The sequence below is a fragment of the Terrapene carolina genome, unplaced genomic scaffold (genome assembly GCF_002925995.2).
Source record: "Terrapene carolina triunguis isolate 2854851 unplaced genomic scaffold, T_m_triunguis-2.0 Scaffold89, whole genome shotgun sequence".
Taxonomy (NCBI): domain Eukaryota; kingdom Metazoa; phylum Chordata; order Testudines; family Emydidae; genus Terrapene; species Terrapene triunguis.
In genome coordinates, this window is record NW_020664440.1 from 22,922,836 (window position 1) to 22,945,706 (window position 22,871).

Below are 22,871 nucleotides of genomic sequence, written 5' to 3' on the forward strand. Positions count from 1 at the left end.
TGATGTTACCTCAGTGATCCCTTAAGGCCCTGATGGTTCAAGACAAGCACATCCCAACGTCTGCATCAAACAGGTCACAGCCAAGGCAACAAATATAAAACAATGGAACCAGTACAGGAGCTAGGAGGTATTAAGTCCCTGACTCAGGTACAGCAAGCTGTAAGCCATTCCTTCTTACCTGGAACATGCTCATCTGCAAATTTAGTGGACACTATGTACACACCAGGTACAGTTGGAAAATAGGATACTTGACAGGTTCCATCTTCTAGGTCTTCTGTTTGAATATCCACCTTACTAGGTCCTTCAACCGCCAGGGAGATCCCACCATAACCTACAAGTTGCAACATGTTAGTTTAGCCTCACATATAGTCAAAAAAATTCGAGTTATGAACAAGTCAAATATGGTTCAAATCCAAGCTTGGCAATTGATTTTGAAGTAAGCCAGCCAGTCATTTCAGTGTATGGATGAACTAGTCACATGAAGCCTTGAATAAAGATAGCATTAGACTATTTGTATTGCAGTATGTTCTGGCTACCATTGGATAACCAGAGAGACAAGGTAGGTGAGGTAATATCTTTTATTTGACCGACGTCTGTTGGTGAGAGAAGCCTTTGAGCTTACACAGCTCTTCAGTGTTTGGTTTTTTTAAAATATAAAACAAAAAACATACTACCCACCCAGTCAAGTATAACCTGTTTTTGAGTTCTTAGATTATTATGTTGTCAGTACTCAGTCAATTAGTTTCAGACAGGGGAAGAAGTTTCAGGTACTATACTTGGATTCCATGTCAGAAACTGGCAGTTTTACAGCCACATTTTCCTGACTTTGTAAGTGCACCTTCCCCTGTTGCGAGAGGGGCCGGGAGGGAGAAAAGGAGAAATCCTACTACATGGGGGGAAAAAAGTCAGGAAAGCTACTATATGCAAAATATCAAATAAAATCTGCTTCTTGAATCTAGTAGAAGTAACACCTAAGACTAAGCTAACAGGCAGAGACAGTTGTAAACAAGTGTAAAGCCTTTCAAAGAGAACTTGAATAGCATTAAAATTTAGTAGCACGAATACTTCTAAGAAGAATGTTTGGGGCCAGCAACTGATTCACACTTTGCATTAGAGACAACTTTGGGATTGTGCTTCAGGACTGACAGTTGGACGGACAACATGGATCTGGGGAAGAAAGGAGCAGCTGCATTGCTTGGAGTAGTTTCGAATGGATAATCCAAACATCAGAAAGGCACCATCCTGAAGAGCCCGTAACTCAGGCCTCCCTCAGAAGAAGAGAAGTGTGCTGAAGCACTGTTCCAAAATGGACCCTTCACATAGCACTAACCTGCATCTCTTGTATCTACAATGAAGTCACACATCTCAAACGTGCGTCCTTCTATCAAGCCGCGGCCTGAAACTTTCGCTCTGCTGGCATCTCCAATCTCTGACTGAACCACCATGATAGATACAGGGCTGTTTGGCACATGACTTCCATTTTTCTTAATGCTGACAAGGTGTTCGCCTACTTCTCGTGGAATGAATGAGATACCTACAAGGCAGACAATCACAGCAGAAATAAGAGGCTGGTTTATAGGTTTGCATACATGCCACCTGATTAAAACCCTTGTCACGTGAATCAAAAAGCACTGCACTGAGAAAGCAATTAAGTCTTTTAATTTTGCTGTGTAGCTGCAGTTCACATTTAAGGGGCCAATAGGGAATGCCAGGCTCTAGAAGATTGTTAATCCAATTGATTAGTCATGGGTAGCATCAGTGCACCTAGAGATGTGCCTCAACCCCAGCATGGAGTATTACATAAAGGGTGAGCCAGGCATTCAGTCTCCATACCCATTCTGTTCCTGGCCAACACTTGCCAGGTGAGGATTGGAGGACACTGGAAAGAGATCAACCCAGTCCACAAGCTAGTGAATGATCAGCTAGTAACAACTGCAAGACAGCATTTTAGTTTCCTTTCTCGAGAAGAGGCTGAGCTTACCAATGTGGTTATTGGGTAATCTTTTCAAAAGACAAGGCTCATCACGACCAGACGGGGCTCTAATACTGGCTGTTAAGAGGCTGAGATCAGACTCGTTAATGTCCAGCAAGAAGTCAGCAGCAGAACCAAGCTTAACTTGGGATCTTCTTCTGCCATCATCTACAAAAATACAAGCAGATTCCAGTTAAGATTTATATATGACTAGCTTTATAATGCAGGTTGAGCTGGGAGGCCCACATCCTGTTCCTGGCTCTGTCAGACCATCAGTCTGAGCCAACAGCATACTCTGCCTTGTTTGCTTGATCTGATAAAACACACTAGTGCTTTGAAAACCACCACCTGATAACATATAGCTGATATCTGGTGTATTTATATGGGTCTAGTTAAGTAACTGGTCCAGAAGAGCTTCAGTTCTATTGGCTCCTATATCTTAGTCTATTTATCATGTCCTACTATGGTGGTCTCATAAGAACATCTGGAATTCTACTCCATGAAATGATAAATATGGAACAAGATTATGTTAGGAAGACACTTTAGCATGATTCTTTTAGTCCAGCTTGGTAACTTAAGTGAGCTGGTCAGGGTCACAAGGTTGTTGCATCTGTTTTCACTTTGAACACCTGCAGACCTCACCTAAAGGCGTTCTGAGCCAGTGTGAGGCTAGATGGAGGACCTCCAGGTCCTCCTCTCATCCCATGCGCTTACCATTAGAGCAGTTTAATTTATTACTGTCATTCTTGTGCTAGCTAATCTCATACATTACTAAATAGAGTAAGTTACTAGCCTTACAGGTTAATTCACAAGGCTAATGTGTAGACTTCACTGACAACATAAAATTGGCTACCTCACCCAGACTGCAGGCCAGAGAGTAACTTCCCAATTTTGCAGTTATACACTGAAGAGGCAGTTGGATTACACTCTGGAATCTGACCATCTGTTGATTGGAACAGTTAATTACTGTGTCAAAACAATTAGTGTGTTTTTCATACCTGTGATCTTGGCAGTGAATGGGCTGCCTGGGATGTGTTTGTCATTGTACTTCACCAGTATGCTGTAATCTCCAGGTAGGGTTGGCAGGTAAGTGACTGTGCAAGTGCCATCTTTGTTATCAATGCAGCTAATTTCTGCTTTTGAAGGTCCTTCAATAGCCAAGTCCAGTCCACCTGTTATAGAAAGTAGTATTTTAATTGAGTAACCTTTAAATAAAATTTAAAGAGGCAAGGTAGCTGTAAAGAAGGCATCAGTTACTAATAAATGTATTACATAGTATTCAGTTTGAGGTTTACTGTTCTGCTAAAATTCTTTTTCTGAAAGGATAAAACTGAAGAGCCATTTGCTTCAGCCAGCTAGAAGTGTGCCAAGGCAGCCTTGACAGAGCATGATTCAATCTACTACATTCGATTCATGAAACACTGACTTTTCAGAGTCAATTTACTGGCTAATGAATTCCACTCCTCCCCCCTCCAAATTAAGCCAAGTTTATTATTCCAGGAAACAGTCTGAAATACTCCTGTGTAACAGGAAATGATGTTACAGTTTTTACTCTGCTGTGTGCAAGTTAGAATTCAGAAAAAAGGAGTCAAAAGGAGTCTGACCTAAACAAAGTCTACTCATGTCAGCATTTAACTTTAGTTTTCCCTTATAGAATCCCAGCTAACAAGTTAAATAGAGAAAAAGTTATTCAAAGGTTATTTCCAGTAAGTTAAGTCATAAACTAATAGTGATGTTCTAAGTTCAATTATGCATACAGATTACATCTGCCGTGTTTGAAATTGCTTTAGGCTTGTTTGTATAGAATTAAAGTTTGGTTAAAACAATATTTACCATCCCTCTTAAAGAACTCACCCTCTCCAGCATCTTCTGTGACAATGGTAAAAGTCGCTGGTTTGTTTGCTATACCATAAATGAGACCAGGTCCATAGGCAGACACGTTTCCACTGTTCGGATAGTTTACATAGAACTGTAGTGGGCTCTCTACAGAGGATTTAAGAGATAAACCAGACAATGAAAATATGCATAAAACCACATTTTGGGGGTTTAGAAGCATTGGATGTTTATTCAATGATTTACAAGATCTTAGCTTTTCTAGTGTTAAGTTTGGCATACATAATTCCTTGGAACCTTCCTTTTACCATTACATAAAAATATTGGAGATTCTTCTAAAAACCAAGGAATTGCAACGAACATGCCAGTCTTCTTCCCAGCTCCTAAACATATTGCTCAGCTCATTCTGGGCCAAGATGGGAGACTTGTTAGCAAGTCACAAACACCACAAAACCTGGTTCCCAAAAGCCAAATCCATTAAGTCTGTCTTGTGCTGCTAAACTGCACTAGAAGCTCCCCTGCCTCCACTTGCTCTTTCACTCTAGTTTCCCTGTCTATTGAAACAAGCAAAGCCATTTGAATAGTAAGTGCATTTCAGGGAATTTCTACTTTGATAGTGAAGTGAATACATCTTAAACTGAGTTATGCAACCTGCCAGTTACAACTAAATTGCCAAAAGATATTTGGGAGCAAACTGAACATTCCCAGTTTTACACTGACAATGTGTCCCAATGCAAAAAAGGTTCAGCTAGACACTCACCTGGAATATGGTTTCCAATGTATTTTATGTGCATTTCATGCAGCCCAACCTCAGTAGGAGAATATCCAACTGTTACTGTACCATCTTTGTTATCCACAATCTCTGGTGTAGCAGTTTTTCCTGAGGGCATATGAACTTCACCTATAGAAGGCAATTTAAGAGTTAACAGAAACTGGAATAGTGGTTTCCCCCCCACCACTCACTCCTTTGAACAGTCAAGCAGACCATTTTAAACCAAAGCATTTCAGATGGTTAAGTTACTTGTCCACAAGTACAAATACAAGACTAATGAGAATACCAAATATTCCTACTTGTGCTTCTATATTGTATTTGTATAGCAGACATATGGTGAACAGCCTAGTGATGTAGCACAAGATTATATTGGCCAAATGAAAGTTTAATAGGATGTATGATAATTGAGTAAATTACACTCACTTCTGTAACGGGCTCCCCCACAATCCTTTAAAAAAGTGATTATGAGCACCTTAAAGGAAACCACTTGGGCAACAGCCAAATACTAAGCTGAAGGACAAGTGTTATGTTCTTGAAGAAAACCAATTCTAATAAATGCAGACACCTAGCCTACAGTGCATTTGGGGTGTGGAACAGGAGATGGGGCACTTCATATTACTTTAGCCACCATCCCAGTAGAAAAATCCTTCATTTGTGGCAGCCCCCTTAAGTTGTGCGTTTGAGGACTTGGCTTGGTGTCACTTCTAGCAGCTAACAGAAGGTCAGCTACTGAGGCTGTACAGAAGGCCTGGAAGAAGAGTCAGCAGCTGTGGACTATGATCATCTATGCTGGAGGAGTTCACTTGATAAATTGCATTAGCTTCAGGAGCAATATACAGCTGCTCCAGAAAGAAGCATCCAGAGCCCCTGAATGAGATAGGTAACATCTCTGGTTAGGACTAAGGGGATTAGTGGCAGTGCCAGGAGTTGCCTTGTTGAATTTAGAACATATTTCACACATGCATATTTTATTAAGTACATTGCTTATGCCTCCTGTATGCAAGTAACAAAAAACCTCAAGTTACAGAGTACTTAATATGTCAAGGTATTCAATGCCATTTTCCACACCACATTTACAGTTCTAAATGCTTAAGTGTGCTGTCAAAAGCAAGGCAGCTCCATGCAGCTGGTATACCATGAAGTGGTTACCTGTTATTTCTCCCTTCCTTACAGCCCAAGGAATAACTAGATCAAAGGGCTTAAATCCCACACCATTCATGTCACCAACAGGAATGTACGGTTCTTCTGTGACCTAAAGAAAACAAGGAGCTGTCATTTTATGGGGATAGAGTAAGTATAGAACAGCTAGTGTTTGCTTACAGTACAAAGAGGAGAATGATCTGTGTGCAGTTTTGTGCAGTGCACAAAATTTGCACAAAGTACTGTAGAGATGAATCAACTACAGAATTTTGCCCAACTAGACAGCTGCCCAGTTAAGCATCCCCTGATATCCATTAGCTTAATATTGGCCCACCTGCCAAATAGTCAAATATAAGATTTTCAGCAAGTTTAAGATAAAAATTGCACATAAGTGAAGAAAATGAAAGACAAAATTTGCACACACAAGACGCAAAATGGTTCCATCTGAGAGAAGAGTTTTAGTTGCTCAAGGCCTGGAACAAAGTTTTTTTTAGAATGGTAGAATGATTGCAATGTAAGCAGCAGCAAATTTTTGCCTGAAGAAATACAAGTTTCACAATGCAGTTTTAGACAAGACACTGTTTGCCATTTTACTGGGAAAACGTTGCTTGAAGTTATACTGCAAGGTTGAAATTGTTAAGTTACACAGAAATAGAAGCAATAAATGGACACTGTTCCTCTTCATGTTTGAGAGTTTGGAGAGTCCCTTTAAGCAGCAAAGAAAACAGATCTGCATGAAGTCTGAATCCCAAAATACATTTGATCAGCTGGAAAGCGGTGAACAAATGACCAGAAAGACCAAGCAGTCCCAAGCAGCAGGTTGTCATTTCTGAAATGGAATGTGAAGAAGAGTAAAAAATTGTGTACCCAGGGATGGAATCCAGGGGGACATGCGCTTACTGGCTCCTGCGACATGACTGCAACTTCGTCTGCATCCGTAGCCTGGTTAGTGGCAAACGCAGGTTAATTGGATGTCAAGTGCGGAGGAATTAATACTTTGAGAGAGAGAGTACATAACACTTAAGGGGTTTCACTTTATAGGCATTTCCCCACCCCAAAAGTTTCCTCCCAGTTCTCTAGTGGCACCTCACCAGGAGGGAGACATTCAACTGCAGGATCTGACTGAGCATCCTTGATTAATGATAGCTGCTTAGTTAATGGATTCTCCTGATGCATGTTCTGGGATGGTGACTTCATGACACCCAATATGGTTCTTTTCCACTGAAGTCTCCCTTCCCACACGCACAGACAGGATGACTGGCAGACTCAAGTCATTCCTACTTAAAGCAACAGAAATCCGGAGTATCACATTAGGCCAGAACACTTCAGCTGGTGTCATGCCACTGCTCTTGTTTTGCTACTTCATTGCAGATCCCTTAAGTGAAGCAATGCACTGGGAATTTACACTGAAACAAAAAGGTCTATTTACAGAGACAGCTATTGCTCATTAGTATTGAGCACCAAAACCCACACATCAGATTTACAAATGCATCAGTACATTAGGAAGTAGCAAATCTGAGCATGTTCCAGAAGCAGTCATTGACCTCAAGAGATGCTTCTGGCAGAATGTTTTGAGTGGCTATGAAGAGAGTCACTTCTCAAGGAAGTGTCTTCAGGGGCTACAGTAGCTATCTGCTGAGAGTTAGCTAGTATAAATCACCAAAAGTGTACAGCTTTGAAGGGAAACACTGGTAAATCATGCTGTGAAGTCAAGACACGCAGTGATGCAACCGGATTAAAAATGGCTGGCTATAGGTACAATCACTATTGGCTGAGCTTTCTAAGCCTTTCAGCCCAATACCACAGAGTGGTTTAGTGATGAGGGGAGTCTGACGCAACACATGTTGCTATAACAAGACTTGTTTTTCATAATATTGGGAAGAAGTGTTGAGACATGTTCTGCTCTACAGTATAGGAACACCACCCACCAGTATTTCGGCACTGAAACAGTGTTGTTAGTAACCCATAAGTGGGATTTTTATCCCATGAAAGCTTATGCCCAAATAAATCTGTTAGTCTTTAAGGTGCCACCAGACTCCTTGTTTTTGTGGACTCAGACTAACATGGCTACCCCTCTGATACTTGTGTAGTCAAGAGCCTCCTTCACCTAACCTGGCCTTTAGATTTGTTATGCTGACATAAGATCATGCTGTGCACAGAGCTGTTTTTTCAAGCCAAGCTTTGTACTCTGCTTTAAAAAAAGCCCACAACCCTATCTACTGCCAAGGGCTTCTTAGGTAATTTCAACTCAAGGCCTCTCTCAGATGTGTCTGAAACCTCCTTAAGTGACAGGCAAAATAAGGCCTAGCATGCCCATGTATAAATGGGTACATGCTAGAAAAGAGTGAGATCTGACTTTAGATTAGTCATTTAGCAGGCAATTGTGTGTGTGGGGAGGGGGGGGAGGAGAGAAGAGAACCACAGTATGTTCTACTACAGGTTATTTAAAAGATCATTCTTATTCGGGATGAAGTTACAAATTATTACTAACTGACAAGTCAGACATGATGCACACATAGAGAAATGTAAAGCTAAGGTAATGGGACTTTTAAACCAGAGGGTACGGCCACTGACATGAATTCTTAAAGACATCTAAAGTAGAGATGAAAGCTCTGAAAGTGAAGATAAAATCTTCTGTCCAAAAGACCATCCTTGTACCATGTCCATCACCATGGTATCATGTACCCAATTGTACTGTGAAATGTAAATATTTGTATGTACACAAGTAATGCACCTTCAAATATTTTCTGCCAGACTATTTGAGAACTACCAAATAAAATCTGAAGTATGGCTGAGGGAAGTGGTTATACAAAAAACTTACCATTACAGTGAAGGGGCTGTTTGGAATATCCACTCCACCAAAGCGGACATAAATCACATAGGTTCCTGGTTTAGCAGCAGTGTAGAAGATGTCATAAGTCCCATCCTCATTTTCAATAACATCTGCCTCAGCTTCTGTACCATCTGGTGTCAGGACTGTGCATGTCACTTTACCTTTCCCTGCAGATTTAGCATCTACTACAAACCCAACTTCCTCACCAGTCTTCACAGTGGATGCAATTCCAGGACCTAGAAAGCAGTTTTGATTACAGAAAGTGTTAACAGTTTTTTCTAGGAAATAGGATGATTTGCTTCAATCATATCAAACTAAACAGACATGCCCCCTGTGAAAACATTAAGGCCATAAGAGAAACAGTAACATGGTCACAGGACCAGTTTTATGGTGTGGTACAAGTGTATTTTTTGCTTACATATTCATGTGTTTCAGGAATTATTTTTCAGCTGCAAGAGCCAATTTTTAATCTTATTCAGCTCAGTCAGGTAGGCTGGGTGAGGATAAAATAAAATAAAGCTTCTGAGGGAGAAAGCTGATGGACACTTACATTTAAAAAAGCAACCTATCACTTTTAATCCTTTATCAGGAGACTGTTTCATATATGGATCCAACTGGCATTTTGCCTCTCTGTACTACCTAACCTAGTCACTTAACTAGATGCCCTGAGTGAAATAAAACTCGTTCCTTAGTATGGGCTAAGGCAAGATATTCTAGCAATGAAATGGATTAGCAATTACAACTGACATGTTTCCTCCTTCTCTGACTCTGCCAAGAAGTGCCTCTTAAGAGGTATCATATTGAAACCCTTTCTGTATTAGTTTCATTTGTTTTTGGGACACTCCCATGAACACACAGCAATCAAGTATAACCCAGTTTTAAAGACATGATTTTTAAGTCAGTGATGAGAAATATGAAGTGTAAGATTTACAGTACATTTAGGACATATGCTTTGGAATGCAAACAATGGCATTCATCACTGAAGAAAGCAATTTGTTCACATTTAAGTACCAAAAGGCTCACAGCTTTGGTCATTTAATATAGATCAGCAGCATTTGAGTTTCTATGGATGCCACAGATAAGCATCAAATTTATTTTAAGAACATTTATTTTAAGGAAAGTGATTTAAGTGGACATCTGAGAAACTGTTTCAATTCAAGGCTTTAGCAGTTAGTGCTGCTCTCAGCAACGCTAAATAATTTTCACTAGATCAGAAAGTGGTGTGAGGACATTAAGCCAAATGTTCTCTCCCCCTTCCCCTGAATTTTGATTTGAGATCCCTGCTGTGCTATTTCTTCATTTGTGATAAGAATCTAGTTATTTTAGAAGCTTGAAATGTCTCAACTGTCAAAAATACTAACTTTAGAAAGTGACTGTTAAACTTTATAAAAAAACTTTCAGTTAGTGCCAGGCTAAGTGAAAACATTATCTAAAAATTCTTAGGGGTGTGTCAATGTAGATTAGATCTACATTAAATTCAGCAATGAAGTCAGTTTTTACTTACCAGCCAATATCCAAGTTCAAGATTCTATACTTTTCCTGTAACTCATCAAAACCTGAAGTAGAGCTCTGCTGTGCGTGTGCACTACAGGAATTTAAGTCCTATAAACTGGCAGTTCGGAAGCCTCCGATCATTAAATTCAGTTCTACAGATTGAATTCAGAGAAAGGACTACTTCTCTGTCCAGGACCTAACACGATGGGCTTTGGGGGCTACTGTAAGCGCGGGGGGGGGGGAGGGAGGAGGGGGTCACAGCTGTTACCTTATAGCACAAGTGCTCTTCTCACTTCGACTGAAGCTGGTTTCTGTACATTTGGCTCTGCTAGAATTTGTATGCTGAGTTAGCATGTGAAGTGAGGTCTTAAATCACACCCTCTTACCCTGCATAGATGTTTAAGTTCTGAGTGAGACTCATTTATGCCAATGCAAGTTTCAAACTTCACCTGTCTGACTATTCTACAGTCAAAGATCTGGCTTACCCCTGGCAAGAGTTTCATCTTAATCCACAAAAAGGAATCATCCCTAAAAGATGATTTTAGGGAAGTCAATTCTGTCAGAATGGTGTTCTATGAGAATCTATTTTGGGACCTGCAGGTAACTGCACCTACTATAAAGGCAGTTACTTCATTTTTACTTTTGCAGTCTTTTCAGACAAGGTCATTACAAAAGCCTTTTGTAGCTTGGCTAGAAATATTTATGTTAAAAAAAAAAGGGTAAGAATATACCAAGTACTTTGGAACACAGCAGACTCGCCACATACCTGTGGCCAAACACTTGCTTGCATCCCCTGCTGGCGACGCACGGATTCGGTAAGGAGAAGATGGGATGTCATCTCCACCATATTTAACACCAATCATATAACGGCCTGTCTTGTCTGGGACATATGTTACGGCATAAGTGCCATCCTTGTTGTCATGAACATCAGCTCTCTTTGGTTTGCCTTCTTGGTCCTGAGGGGCACAAGTGAAATATTAAGGAAGTGTCCTCTCACGAGTTCCACATTTAATGTAAGGCTTTCTTAAGAAGTTGGATAGAAGTGTTCAGGCCACAAATTTTACGTTTAGAAATACACCTGCATGTTCTTACACTCTGGAAGAGTTCAGTACCTAAACTGGTTTAGTATACAGATCAAACAAGGACTAGCACCAAAATATGACATTTTAAGTGGAAAATTAAAACAGGTATCAGAAGCTATACTGCACAACTTTCACTGTATTTGCAGACAAGTGTTCGCCAACACCTGTTAATAGCATCCAGCAGTCCAACGCCTAATCCAGCCCCACCCAAAACAGTTTCCAATACAACCCTTCAGGTCCTTTTTAGGATTTTTCAGCATACCCCATAAGAATCCTACACATCACCCCCTACATACAAGAGTCAATTCAAATGTTGCGAAAACCAGTTATGCAACATCTTATTTTCAAGATACTTGTAACCATAAGGTGATATGCTGAGTGTACAAGACACAAGGATATAGGAATGCAAATTGCCATATAATTCAACTAGATACTTCAGGAAGCATCTCATTTCCAGCACCTGTCCAGACTATGGTTAATGTAGCCTGACTTCTCAATATCCATTTCTGTAGGTCTGAAGTTTCAGAAGGAATGGGTTCAAATAATTTTTACATACTTTGTGTTAAACAAGTTTTGCTAACAGCTGCCTACTGAAAGATTAGCAATGTCAGGCAAAAGCATTGAGCCTACTTAAGCTTTCATCTGAAGAGATTGGTCTTGTAATGTTTTTGACCTGGGCATGGGGCAAACAGCAAAGTCTCTCAGAGTTCTCCCACAGCAGCATCACGAGTAGATCTGTGATCTCTCCGTGCTGAGGAATGGCAAAGCAGCACAGCAGTTTGTCCCCCTCCCCCTGCAGCTAGGGTGACCAGATGTCCTGATTTTATAGGCAAAAAGAACAGGAGTACTTGTGGCACCTTAGGCCTGGTCTACACTAACCCCCCCACTTCGGACTAAGGTACGCAAATTCAGCTACGTTAATAACGTAGCTGAATTCGAAGTACCTTAGTCCGAACTTACCGCGGTCCAGACGCGGCAGGAAGGCTCCCTCGTCGATGCTGCGTACTCCGCTTGCCGAGCTGGAGTACCAGTGTCGACAGCGAGCACTTCCGGGATCGATTTATTGCGTCTTAACCAGACGCGATAAATCGAACTCAGAAAACCGATTGCTTACATCCGGACCCGGATGTAAGTGAAGACGTACCCTTAGAGACTAAAATTTATTAGAGCATAAGCTAGGGATAGAGGATGCATCCGAAGAAGTGGGCTGTAGCCCACGAAAGCTTATGCTCTAATAAATTTGTTAGTCTCTAAGGTGCCACAAGTACTCCTGTTCTTTTTGCGGATACAGACTAACATGGCTGCTACTCTGAAACCTGTTTATGAGAAGAGTAACTGAGTACACAGCCACCTTCAATAAGACTGCCTATGCAGTGCCAAGCACACTTAATTGTTACAGAATTTTATCTGGCAAGCTACTGCAAATTGGGAGGTTATGTATTTGCTACATGTTACGGATACTGTTAACAGCAGAATTACAAACCAAGCAACTTCATTATGTAGTATGACTTTTGGCCGCAAAGACCATGAAATGGAAGATAGGGATAGAGAATGCAAAAGGGAGAAAGACTACCGTGTCTAAAACCATTTACTCCAGCCCTGGTCAGCAAACTTTACTAGCTCACTGCACAAAGGGCAATTTTGCCCAAGTCACAGTAGTCTTGCCACAAACCCCCACACCCCAAACACACACCTTATCAGATATTTGGGGGAACAAAGATGTCCTTGCAGCAATAGCAAAACTTGTCAGACATGCCAGTTACAGATGTATCAGTTTAAAGAGCTCGTAAATTTAGCAGCCGGAATAGAGGATCATTTGATTAGTTTATCATCCAACGCAACTGCAACAAGCAGAAGTGCAAGACCGTGGCCTTGCTGAGTCAGGTAAGTAGGAAGGCATTTTCTTTTAAATGTAAAGTTTTTATTATAGTCTGCAACAGGAAGCTTGATTTGTTTTCTTCCTTTTAGTATCAGCATGTTTGATCTTTGGAGAAAGATCAGAAAAACGACAAGTTTTTACTACAGCACAACTGGTCATTAAATGCTTAGCCAGCCTTAATTTTCAGTTGTTTGAAGTTTAGGGATTAACACCCTGAAGTACATTTCCCAAGCAATAGCTGAATTGGAGTTGATGTTTTAGCCAGAGCACACCCTTCAAGGACTCCAGGTATTTCAGGGTGTGACGACTGATAAGATGTAAGGAGTAGACTTTAAACCAGTTTACTCCCACTCAGGAACAGAATGTGTTTGGATAAAGATGAACAATGATTTACCGTTATCTGTACAGACAGAAGCCCCTCTCCTGCATTTTTAGCATCAACAGCAAATTCCACAGGTAAACTGGCTGGAACTCCATAGGAGCTGAGACCTGGTCCGCTTGCAGTCACTTTACTGGCATCATACGTAGGAAGCACTTTTACCTTGAAAGGACTTGTTACAGAGGAACAAATGTGTTTAAGTCATCATTTGTTAGGCTTTACAGAGGTACTATCACTATTCAGGACAACACTTAAGCATGTATTTCCCGAATTGGGACCCAAGACTAATCTAGATACTAGTTTGACAGCAACAACATTCAATGGAGATGCTGTAGCTTAAGAGTTCACTTTTATACTGGCATGCACATGCCACTGCATAATCTCTTCCTTTCCATTTCTCCCAAGTACTAGGAGACAATAAGAAGAATCCAACAATACAAGATTAACCAGAGGCCACCTCAGAACCTTGCAGCGTTGTAGTCTGGGGAATAGAGACATCACTTCTCAAGTCTAACACCAAGTTTAGAAATGCAGACTGACTCTTAGGATCAACATCCAGAAAACCCCTCTTTTTAACTACACTGACTTAGGAGGAAGCATAGGCATTCAAAGCAGTCAGTTAAAGTTATGAAGGCTAGGACTATTCAGAATATGAACTCTGCGGTGAAGTGCTATTTAGGTAGGTGGCTTGTTCCGGAAAAAATGGGTGCTTTGTTAGCTTACCTGCGAGGAATCTCTTCATCTCCATATTTGACAGAGATTGCGTATGGGCCCTCCTGCATAGGTGTGTATGTTACTGTGTGAGTGCCATCTCCATTGTCAACTACATTAACAGGCTCCACCATTCCTAAAACAGAAACAGGTCACTTGTTCAACAGCACTAGTCAAACCCATCCTATTGGAACAGCAGGATTGCATTAGCAGTTTTGTCGCTCCAAGCTTGAAATGCTGTTGATTTAAAGCCTTACAACAGATCTCACATATAAGCCTCTGAGAATGACTGCACTGTGCAGATAGTTTCCACCATTTTATGTTGATGAGCCATGGATCAGAGATAACCAGCATCCATCACCACCAGCCCTTTAGACTTTTTGCTGACTAAACTGGCAATAGCCATCAGCAAAAGCCAATAGAACACTTCTAATTGCCCTTAACCTGCTTTTCAAGACCATTTGGCTTTCTCTAGACCACATCACTACTCAAGTGTATCTGAAGAGCTTTACAAAAAGGGAAAGGCGATAGCGGTCTCAATTGTCAGTCACTGATAAGATTACACACTATCACTGGAATACACTGCAAGCAGAGTCCAGTTCTAAAGCATGTTAGTACAAGACAGTGATTTTAGTCTCATGCTCCCTCAGTGCATCTGGAAAAAGTTTTACTGCCCAACAGAGATCATTTACACTAAAACAAATGTTTAAGGAAAGTAGGTGGTCCAAAGCAGCTTCATTTTAAGATACAGGAAATCCTAAGATGACTTGAAACCATTGTTTCAAGTCTTCCACTGCAGTTGCAGCAAATTTCTTAGCATGCAGTTAATCAGTTCAAATCATAGATTTCAAGACAAGCTATACTTAGAATTGCAGTAATGCTTTAATATAAAATTTAGTAATTCAGCAGCTATTAGGGAAGTTTAGTTGCCATGCAAAGCCTTTAAAGCAAGTTATTTTTACAACTGATTTTTTGCTCTTGGCAGAAGGATTTGTGCATATAGGCTGTCAGCAGTTAGTGAAAAATGCAAACCTGTCTCGTTAGCTTCCCCCTTTGGGTCACCTTTAAAGAACTCTGAAATCGCTTTCAATGGACTGCGCCATGACTGGGAATCCGTTTCATCAGCTAGAATTAGATAATGGTTATTTGAAGAGCACTCATGTTTACAGAGTTATGGCTCATCTTTCCTTATGAAACCAGAGATTAGAGGCTTGTGTGGTCAGCACAGAGATCAGGCCAGAGGTGTCACAAACAAGATAATCCCTCCTAGTCAAATTCTTCTAGCACCATGAATCCTATATATTGATACATTTGACTTAAGCTCTATGAGTTAGTAATAGCAGTGTCTGCTTTTCAGTAACATGTGGGTCATAGCTGTATCTAGTCAAGCTGTGCAGGCTTCTCACGAAGCTTCCTACTGAAAGAGCAATCTTCCATTTTAAAAAGGGGAGTTTGGTATGCCCAGCATGCTTGTCTTGCCTTTTTTGACCAAAGAGGAGCAATCTTAAAGGGCAGGGGAGAAATGAATTACCACCCCTTAGATTTAGCTACTGATACTTGGGATTGCATCGTTCAGGACAAAGCTTTTACCTCTTCAGTTGAAGTGGCATGTGTGTTCTGTCTGTGGACTTATTTGGCAGACTGGATTTGTCTAGTAGAAGCAACATGAACTAAAATGCAGTCCTAATGTTACACAGATCAGGGCACTGATTTAGTTTCTTTGCCTCAGGGAGTTTTGACGTTTGCCAAAAGCCATCTCATTTGACAGATTTGATTGTTCATGAAGCTAACGTGCAGTACAACTCAGGTTGGGGCTTTATGGGGACAAAGATGCATTTCTCACCCTCCCAAAGGCAGGGGAAGATTGATACATTGCTTTAATAGGCCTGAATCTCACCCCACCTTAATATTTACCTCCTGAAATGTCAACTCTTCCAGGAGGAAGCCCATTCATTATAGCCCCTCGGTTTCTTCTGAAGTTTAAGACTGAAGATCTATTTAAAGCTAATGTACTGCTAAAGTTACCCAGGAGAGCACAATTCTAGTATTTATGGAACAAGTCTGTCAATGGGGCTAGTCATTAGTTATCTCCACAAGAGAGTTTGAGAGAGTTAGGTACTCACAGGCCCAAATTAACCAATGTGCATTCTGCACTTTCACAGCACCCCCATCTCAAGCTCCCCCCCAGATTTGGGTGAGTGGTGCTGCAGCAGGCCAAATCTGTGTGGCACTGAAGTGCAGCAATGCTACTTACTCAAACGTGGCCCATGCCACACAAGAGCAGGGTGGGTGATAGGAGTTGTGAGCTGGGGACATTGGCAAGTAGCTAGGAAGGTCCTGGACGAGCAGGATGTCTCTTCCCCCCCCCATTATGCACATCCCAGCCGTGCTGTCAGGATAAATGGGGCTGGTGGAGGGTTGATGGAGTATACATGGGTAGAAGTGCTTTGCTTAGCTGCTCCCATTTAAGCTGCCTGGGGCTAGCAGCAGCAGCTAGAGCAGGGTCACAGCACTGCTCAGGTTTGGCCTGACTGTCCTAACAGCAGCCAGGCCAAGTTTGAGTGAAGGCACTGCCTCCTCCCACCCCCATAGTGCACAAGGCCCCACAATTCTTTAATCCAGCCCTGCCTGTAAGATACAAAGGTAGACGTATCAAAGTAGGATAATGCTAAGGTCCTTACCTCTGGGTCCTGCCACCATAACTTCAAGAGGTGCTATTCCGGCCTTACTGGTGTCCACAGTAAAGGACTGTGGGATTTTGGCTCGAACTGCTGTTCCAAGACCTGTACCTGCAACCTTTACCTTGTATGGGTCAACAACATCTTTTACAGGAACTTTAAATGGACTGCCTGTAAAACAGAAGTGTAGACAATTGGCAGTTTTAAGGGTTTAAGAAGTAAATGCAAGCTCACCGTAGCCTCCTGCCACTATCTTTTGCACCCCCAGTATCCTACAGTATTTCCTTCCAACATTAAGGGTAGAGATGATTGCTTTTTATCTTCAGGTGTAGCAAAATACTAAATATGCACTTCAGTTTGACAAAGGCTTTGAAGGGCAGTTGTGGAATCCCCATCATTGGAGGTTAAGAACAGGTTGGACAAACCTGTCAAGGATGGTCTAGGTTTACTTGGTCCTGCCTAAGCACAGGGGCTGGACTAAATGACCTTTTCACCTTCCCTACACATCTGTGAATCTGACTATAAGAACGGAACACTATCTTCGAAACCAGTTCTGAATTTGAGGATAATCAGGTTGGGGTGGAGCATTTTGAAGTTATGGTCACTTTTGATCAAGCACTCAGGTCAAGTGCTCCAAAAAGTCTTTAAAAAGGTGAGTAAGTCAGGTTTCAAGGCTCTATAATTGAGAGGTTGTTTCCAAGGCCATCGGCTACAGTTTCCACTTGAGAAACTTCGCTTATAGCTAAGGATACTTAACATCTCAAAAGAGAATTACAAGGCTAATATTTTTAAGGGGGGCTAACTTGCAAAACGTTGCTATCAATGGAAACCAGTTTACTTTTGTACCTTGGTTTCTTTCAAAATCTATATCAAGAAGAAAGTTTTTGAAGCAAAGTTATCTACTCCCCACCACAGAGGCAGTGAGTCTTCCAACATTGCCATCTACAGCAGTTGATAGCCTAGTTTAAGATTTAGGACATCAGATTTGTGCTTTTGCAGCGTTCAACATGGTTTAGTGGCTCCCACCCCCATCCAGATGGCAAGCTGTCCAAAAGTATATTGTGTTATGGACAGGAATAAATAAGCACTTGAAGTCACTAAAGCTTCTAGCCTGAAGTGTTTGGTTACCGCCACAGGAAAGTTTTAGCCTTCTCATTATTTCATGTGTTCCTCGTAATGCTGAAAACTAAAAGCTTTTTTCACACCACAGGTACAGTACAGGCTTCCCTGTGTTACCTTACTATTCCTTAATCTTGAAGAGGAGTGGCACTTTTAAAAGCCTAGTGAAGCTGGTCTCTATGCTCATTCAGTTTTTTGTATTTCTGAGAGAGCCAGCTATCAAGTCTAATTGTTGTGCATATCCGAGACTCTGCTACTAGGTGGATAGTTCTCGTCACTTACCTAGCTTTCAGTCTGTGGCAAGAAAATTAGTTGTATCACCATTCATTTTACCCCACTAGTATCCTGCTCATTTATGGCAGCTGAAAGTGACAGCTTAATTGTTTATTTGCTCATAAATTAAGAGCTTCACACAGATCCAATTTTGTAGGCTATTACACTTCTAGCCTGCTGTGCAGTATCCAGACAGAACAAGTTAAATTACATGTCAGTATTCCCTTTGAATTTCAATGTTGTGTTTTCACAAGTTTAACCATGTGTTAGCAAAATGCTATCAAGCTGTGCAGAAGTAGTGAGTGATCCAAAAGCAGAGCTGTATTAGGCAGTAAATCAAGAGGGGGGGCTACACTATGTAGATTTAACTGCAGGAAATAAAGTCTTGCTGCCTTTAAAAAAAAAAAAGGGGGGGGGCGGGGGGGAGGATAAAGAACCAAAGAAACATTTGAAGGGCCTGCAGACAGCAACTGGAAATATCTGGGCTACATGCCATAACTGGCTGGACCCAGAGTGCTAGCTAAAAACACAAGTTTCACTGTTGAAAGTGACCTGCCGGCACCCTGCTCCTGTAAGCTGGATGTTTAGCTGTGAACCATTTGCTTGTCACATTGAGGAAGGAACAGAGTACAGGCAGAGGACAAGCCAGAAGCCCAAATGAAGGCGCATGCAAGCATCTAGTTCCTTGGCAATTTACCAAGTTACAGTACATTGAGAAATGGGATTGGCAGGGGTAGAGTCAGTTCCATGAAGTCCTAGAAAATGCACATAGCCTTGACTCCTGTGTCTAGAACAAAGTGCTCAGAACTATTTCAGCAGAAATAAACAGCCATTTAATCCTTGGTACAATGCAAAACCATCTTAGCTAAAAATGTAAGTTAGTTGCTACCAAACACTTGGAACTCTGTTCATGTTTTGCTACAATATACAAGCTGGAGATCCAGTGCACCTTTGAGAAACAGGCACCTATTCGTTTTCATGGAAATGGTAGCACTAAAATGCTTTCAGTGTCAAAAGTTTGCAGTACATGATATAATCCCAGAAGACTGCATCATCATTGCATCATTTTACAGCAAGCCATGGTCTTAACATTCACACCCTGGAAGGGCGGTCTTAGTCTGGCTCTGTCAAACGTCATTGTTTAATTGGTTTCAAAATGGTTTCTTAAATTGGCAGACTGCACTTCTAGAAAGCAAGTTCCCACACTAGTCTACTTGGTTTATGTCATGTCACAATATTCCATTGGACTAGATTTAGATAAGCTACTAATCACCTCATGATGCAAGAACAGACTGCACCAAGATGGATTGCTGTGTCTATTATATTAGAGTCAGGAAAGACTGAAAATCATTCTTGCATATTCTCTGAAGTACCCAGAGTGAGTACAAAAAGGGCTTTACATTTTATTTCTGTTTGTATTGGACACCTATCCATTGCTCCCTACTACGGTCCAATAGCAGCTAAGGCTAATAGTGGTCTGGCTTCAGTTATTTTGCAGATGTTTTTGCAAGTTGACGTTTAAACTGAGTTTATTTCTAAAAATCCTCAGATTTCAAAAGCCTGCCCAATGCTCCCAAATATTAGCTCAAGCAGCATCCGAGTGTCTACAAGTAGGGCACTGCAAGATTGTCTGTCAGCTCTTTCTGAGGAAGCTCTATGCAAATTTTTTAAACAAGGATGATTGCATTCTTAGTGTCGCCTCAGCCATTCTTTAGCTACAATACACAAGATTAATGTCTGAAGACATGCTACTTGGATGCTAGAACGGATTTTACAATCCATTTTTAGTTTTAGGGCATCTTCTAATGGAAGAATTCTTACCAGGTATGTGTTCTCCCCCATATGTGATGTTGACATCATAGTCTCCTGGAGTATAAGGGATATATTCAGCACTGCAGCTGCCATCTTTGTTATCTTTACAGCTTATCTTGGATTCAGAAGGTCCTTCAACAGTTATTCCAAGTCCACCAATTCCTGCCCCTCTGCAAAAAACCACCACAGAGTAGCACATTAGTATCCTTTCATATTGTTTGTTGCATATTATTTACAATAATCTGATCTCCCACTTGCATTTTAGAGTTTGTGTAATAATGCTAGCATGGACAGAGTGTAGCTTTGCTGCATTTTACCCCAGAGGTGGCTACATTTCCGTTGTGAATCAAACAGTTCAAGAATAGTTTGTGAAAGTGCTTTGAGATGCCAGGTATGGATTGGGTGTTAACTTTAGTTGCACAAGGGATTTGATACAAGACCACCAAAACAGGTTTGTGATAGCTACTTCTTGAGGAACATTACCAAAGGCACACTGAATTCGATGGAAGTAACTACCTGTGACTCAAGACAGATTAGACTACTGAAGTTCAACCCTTGTAGTATTATTGGATTTAGTGTCTTATGTCAAGTTGTCCTGAATTACTTGCTATCATGTCTTCCACTGATTGTGTGGCTTAGTTACCTTGTGACAACAGTAAATTCATTTGGTTTATTAGTGAATGCTTCCTTGAGTCCAGCTCCTTGGGCTTTTACACGTGATGGATGGCAGCCTTCAGTGACATCCACTTTAAAAGGACTGTTTGGAACAGGTACATCATCGTAAGTCACTTCAACTGTGTGTGGACCTGTTAAGTGAAAAGCCATCACTAGGTTACATAACTGACTCCTTGAAGGTGATGGTTATTCATTCAAGATACTGGACACTGACTGCAACAGGCAGTGCTCCTCATCTACTCAAAAGTGGTGTTTAGCAGGGTCTCAGAAATTTATACTTTAATTCTAGGTTCTTTAAAATAGCATGTTCTGCTGAAGCGATACTAAAAAAAAGTGATCAATGTATAGTACATATAAGTCCTATACTGTTTATCTCCTGCAGAAATAGCTCTTCAGTCAAAGACTATCTTGCACCTGGATGCTAATGTTTAAGTACTAGCATTACTATTGACAAGCCCATTAACAGGGTATTCTTCGTTTGTCTTCCTCTTCCCACATAGGGTAGTCAGACAACAGGTTACCTTTTTCAAATGGTGTAAACTCCACTGCATATGTTCCATCAGCATTGTCTTTGATGAGGCAGTCTGTGGAAGCTCCTGAGGGATTTGTGATTTGTGCTTGGATATGGTCTCCTCCAGTCTTTGTTAGGGGCTGGGCATTTACAGTGAAATCTGTTGTAGCTTCACGGAAGACATCTGCAGAACACAATTTGAGAAGCCATTCTATTTAAATGAACATAATATTTTAGTCTATGAAAAATCCTTGATTATTCTTAGACATTTATGGCAACTATGAATGACTGATAAAGGTGTAGAAGTATATTCTCTTGCAAAAAAAATCACTAGTTGCAATCCTGTACATAGATGATCCACTATAGCCTTTCCGCTCCTTAAAATATTCTGTGCACAAACAGGCAGAGAACTTATATGCTTAAGTCTTCTTACCTTTCCCTTCTATTCCTGGTCCAAACACTTTAATTTTGCTTGTGTCCACAGCTGGATCTACTTTGACACGGGCAGGAAATTTTGGCACTTGCTCTCCTCCATATTTCAACACAAGTGTATACATTCCAGCAGAAAGTGGCATATATGTAACTGCATAAGTTCCATCTTTGTTATTGTGAACTTTGACTTCAGCTTTAGAGCCAGAATCTGATACAGCTTCTACACCTAGTTCCCCTGGTCCAGCTTCTGAACAGTCAACATTGAGCAATCCTGCTTCACCCACTTTACCATGTTCAAGACCTGGGCCAGTGGCAATCACTTTAGATACATCAAATGGCATTTCAATATCTGCTTTAAATGGAGAACCAGGAATGTGAACCTCTTCAAACAGAATATTTACAAAGTACTCTCCAGGTTTAGTAGGCAGGTAAGAAACTGAGCACGTCCCATCACCATTGTCAGAGCATTCAATTTTAGCTTCACATGGGCCCTCTACTGTCAAACCTAAACCTCCAGTTCCTGCTCCTTTGGTATCTATTGTAAATTCTGCTGGTCTTCCAACAAGACCTCCTTGAAGGCCTGGACCATGGGCTTTTACCTAGGATAAAAATATTCAGTTAGAGGAGAATGTGTAAATGTAATTGCATCTGGCAGTTGCCTGGCAAAATAAAATAGAGCAGTTTCATAAAGAACTTCAGACTAATTCATTTGGTAAGTCTTGTTAAAGTCTGCTAAACTCTCAAATTACGTAGACACATTACAGCAAGGAATAGGCTTCTTTCATTTCATGAAAGAAAATCTTAATGTCAAGTTACATTAGAAACAATATGAAGTCTGCTAAAGTTTCCATGCTTACAGACTTAAGCTTGGCTGTCTTTGTACACCTATTAAACAAAAAGGTAGCAACATTAAGCGATGTTTATACTGAGTTATTAGCCAACTGTATTACAGCACACATTCTTTGAGGGTGAAAGCAAGTGAGTCTCATTAGATTAATAGGGAGTCATAATTCGTTTCATATTGCTTAAAATACCTAGAGTTTGTTTTCAGATTGAGCTTTTCAAAGCTGCTGTTTGAAAAATAAAGTAGTTAGTTATGATTTTGTGACGCAAACAATTTAATCTTTAATTTAATTAAGAGCTACTTAAGTGTACTTGCTCCATAATCATGACAGGTCAAACAAGATGTGAAAGTTTATGCTCTTATGTGACAGAGCATGATTCAGTTTGTGGCTAGCAAATATTTCTTGTATGTCAACAGCTGAAGCATTTCCTA

The 22,871-nt window shown here is 40.8% G+C and overlaps 1 protein-coding gene across 4 annotated transcripts in view; it reads right to left on the reverse strand.

Moving 5' to 3' along the window:
- Positions 1-22,871, reverse strand: part of FLNB (filamin B) — a 107,714-nt gene that overhangs the window by 18,897 nt on the left and 65,946 nt on the right. Inside the window, exons 21-38 of one of the 4 annotated variants that reach the window (XM_029911156.1) lie at positions 21,597-22,194; positions 21,174-21,347; positions 20,621-20,783; positions 19,987-20,147; positions 16,777-16,944; positions 15,128-15,220; positions 14,108-14,231; positions 13,400-13,556; positions 10,811-11,000; positions 8,539-8,786; positions 6,585-6,659; positions 5,727-5,829; positions 4,566-4,706; positions 3,827-3,955; positions 2,971-3,144; positions 1,982-2,140; positions 1,331-1,534; positions 179-331 (exon numbers count right to left, since the gene is read on the reverse strand). In XM_029911156.1, coding sequence (XP_029767016.1) covers positions 179-331; positions 1,331-1,534; positions 1,982-2,140; positions 2,971-3,144; positions 3,827-3,955; positions 4,566-4,706; positions 5,727-5,829; positions 6,585-6,659; positions 8,539-8,786; positions 10,811-11,000; positions 13,400-13,556; positions 14,108-14,231; positions 15,128-15,220; positions 16,777-16,944; positions 19,987-20,147; positions 20,621-20,783; positions 21,174-21,347; positions 21,597-22,194 — 3,214 coding nt within the window. The remainder of the gene's footprint in view (positions 1-178; positions 332-1,330; positions 1,535-1,981; positions 2,141-2,970; positions 3,145-3,826; positions 3,956-4,565; positions 4,707-5,726; positions 5,830-6,584; positions 6,660-8,538; positions 8,787-10,810; positions 11,001-13,399; positions 13,557-14,107; positions 14,232-15,127; positions 15,221-16,776; positions 16,945-19,986; positions 20,148-20,620; positions 20,784-21,173; positions 21,348-21,596; positions 22,195-22,871) is intronic. The other 3 variants (XM_029911158.1, XM_029911157.1, XM_029911159.1) reach the window with 3 other exon arrangements.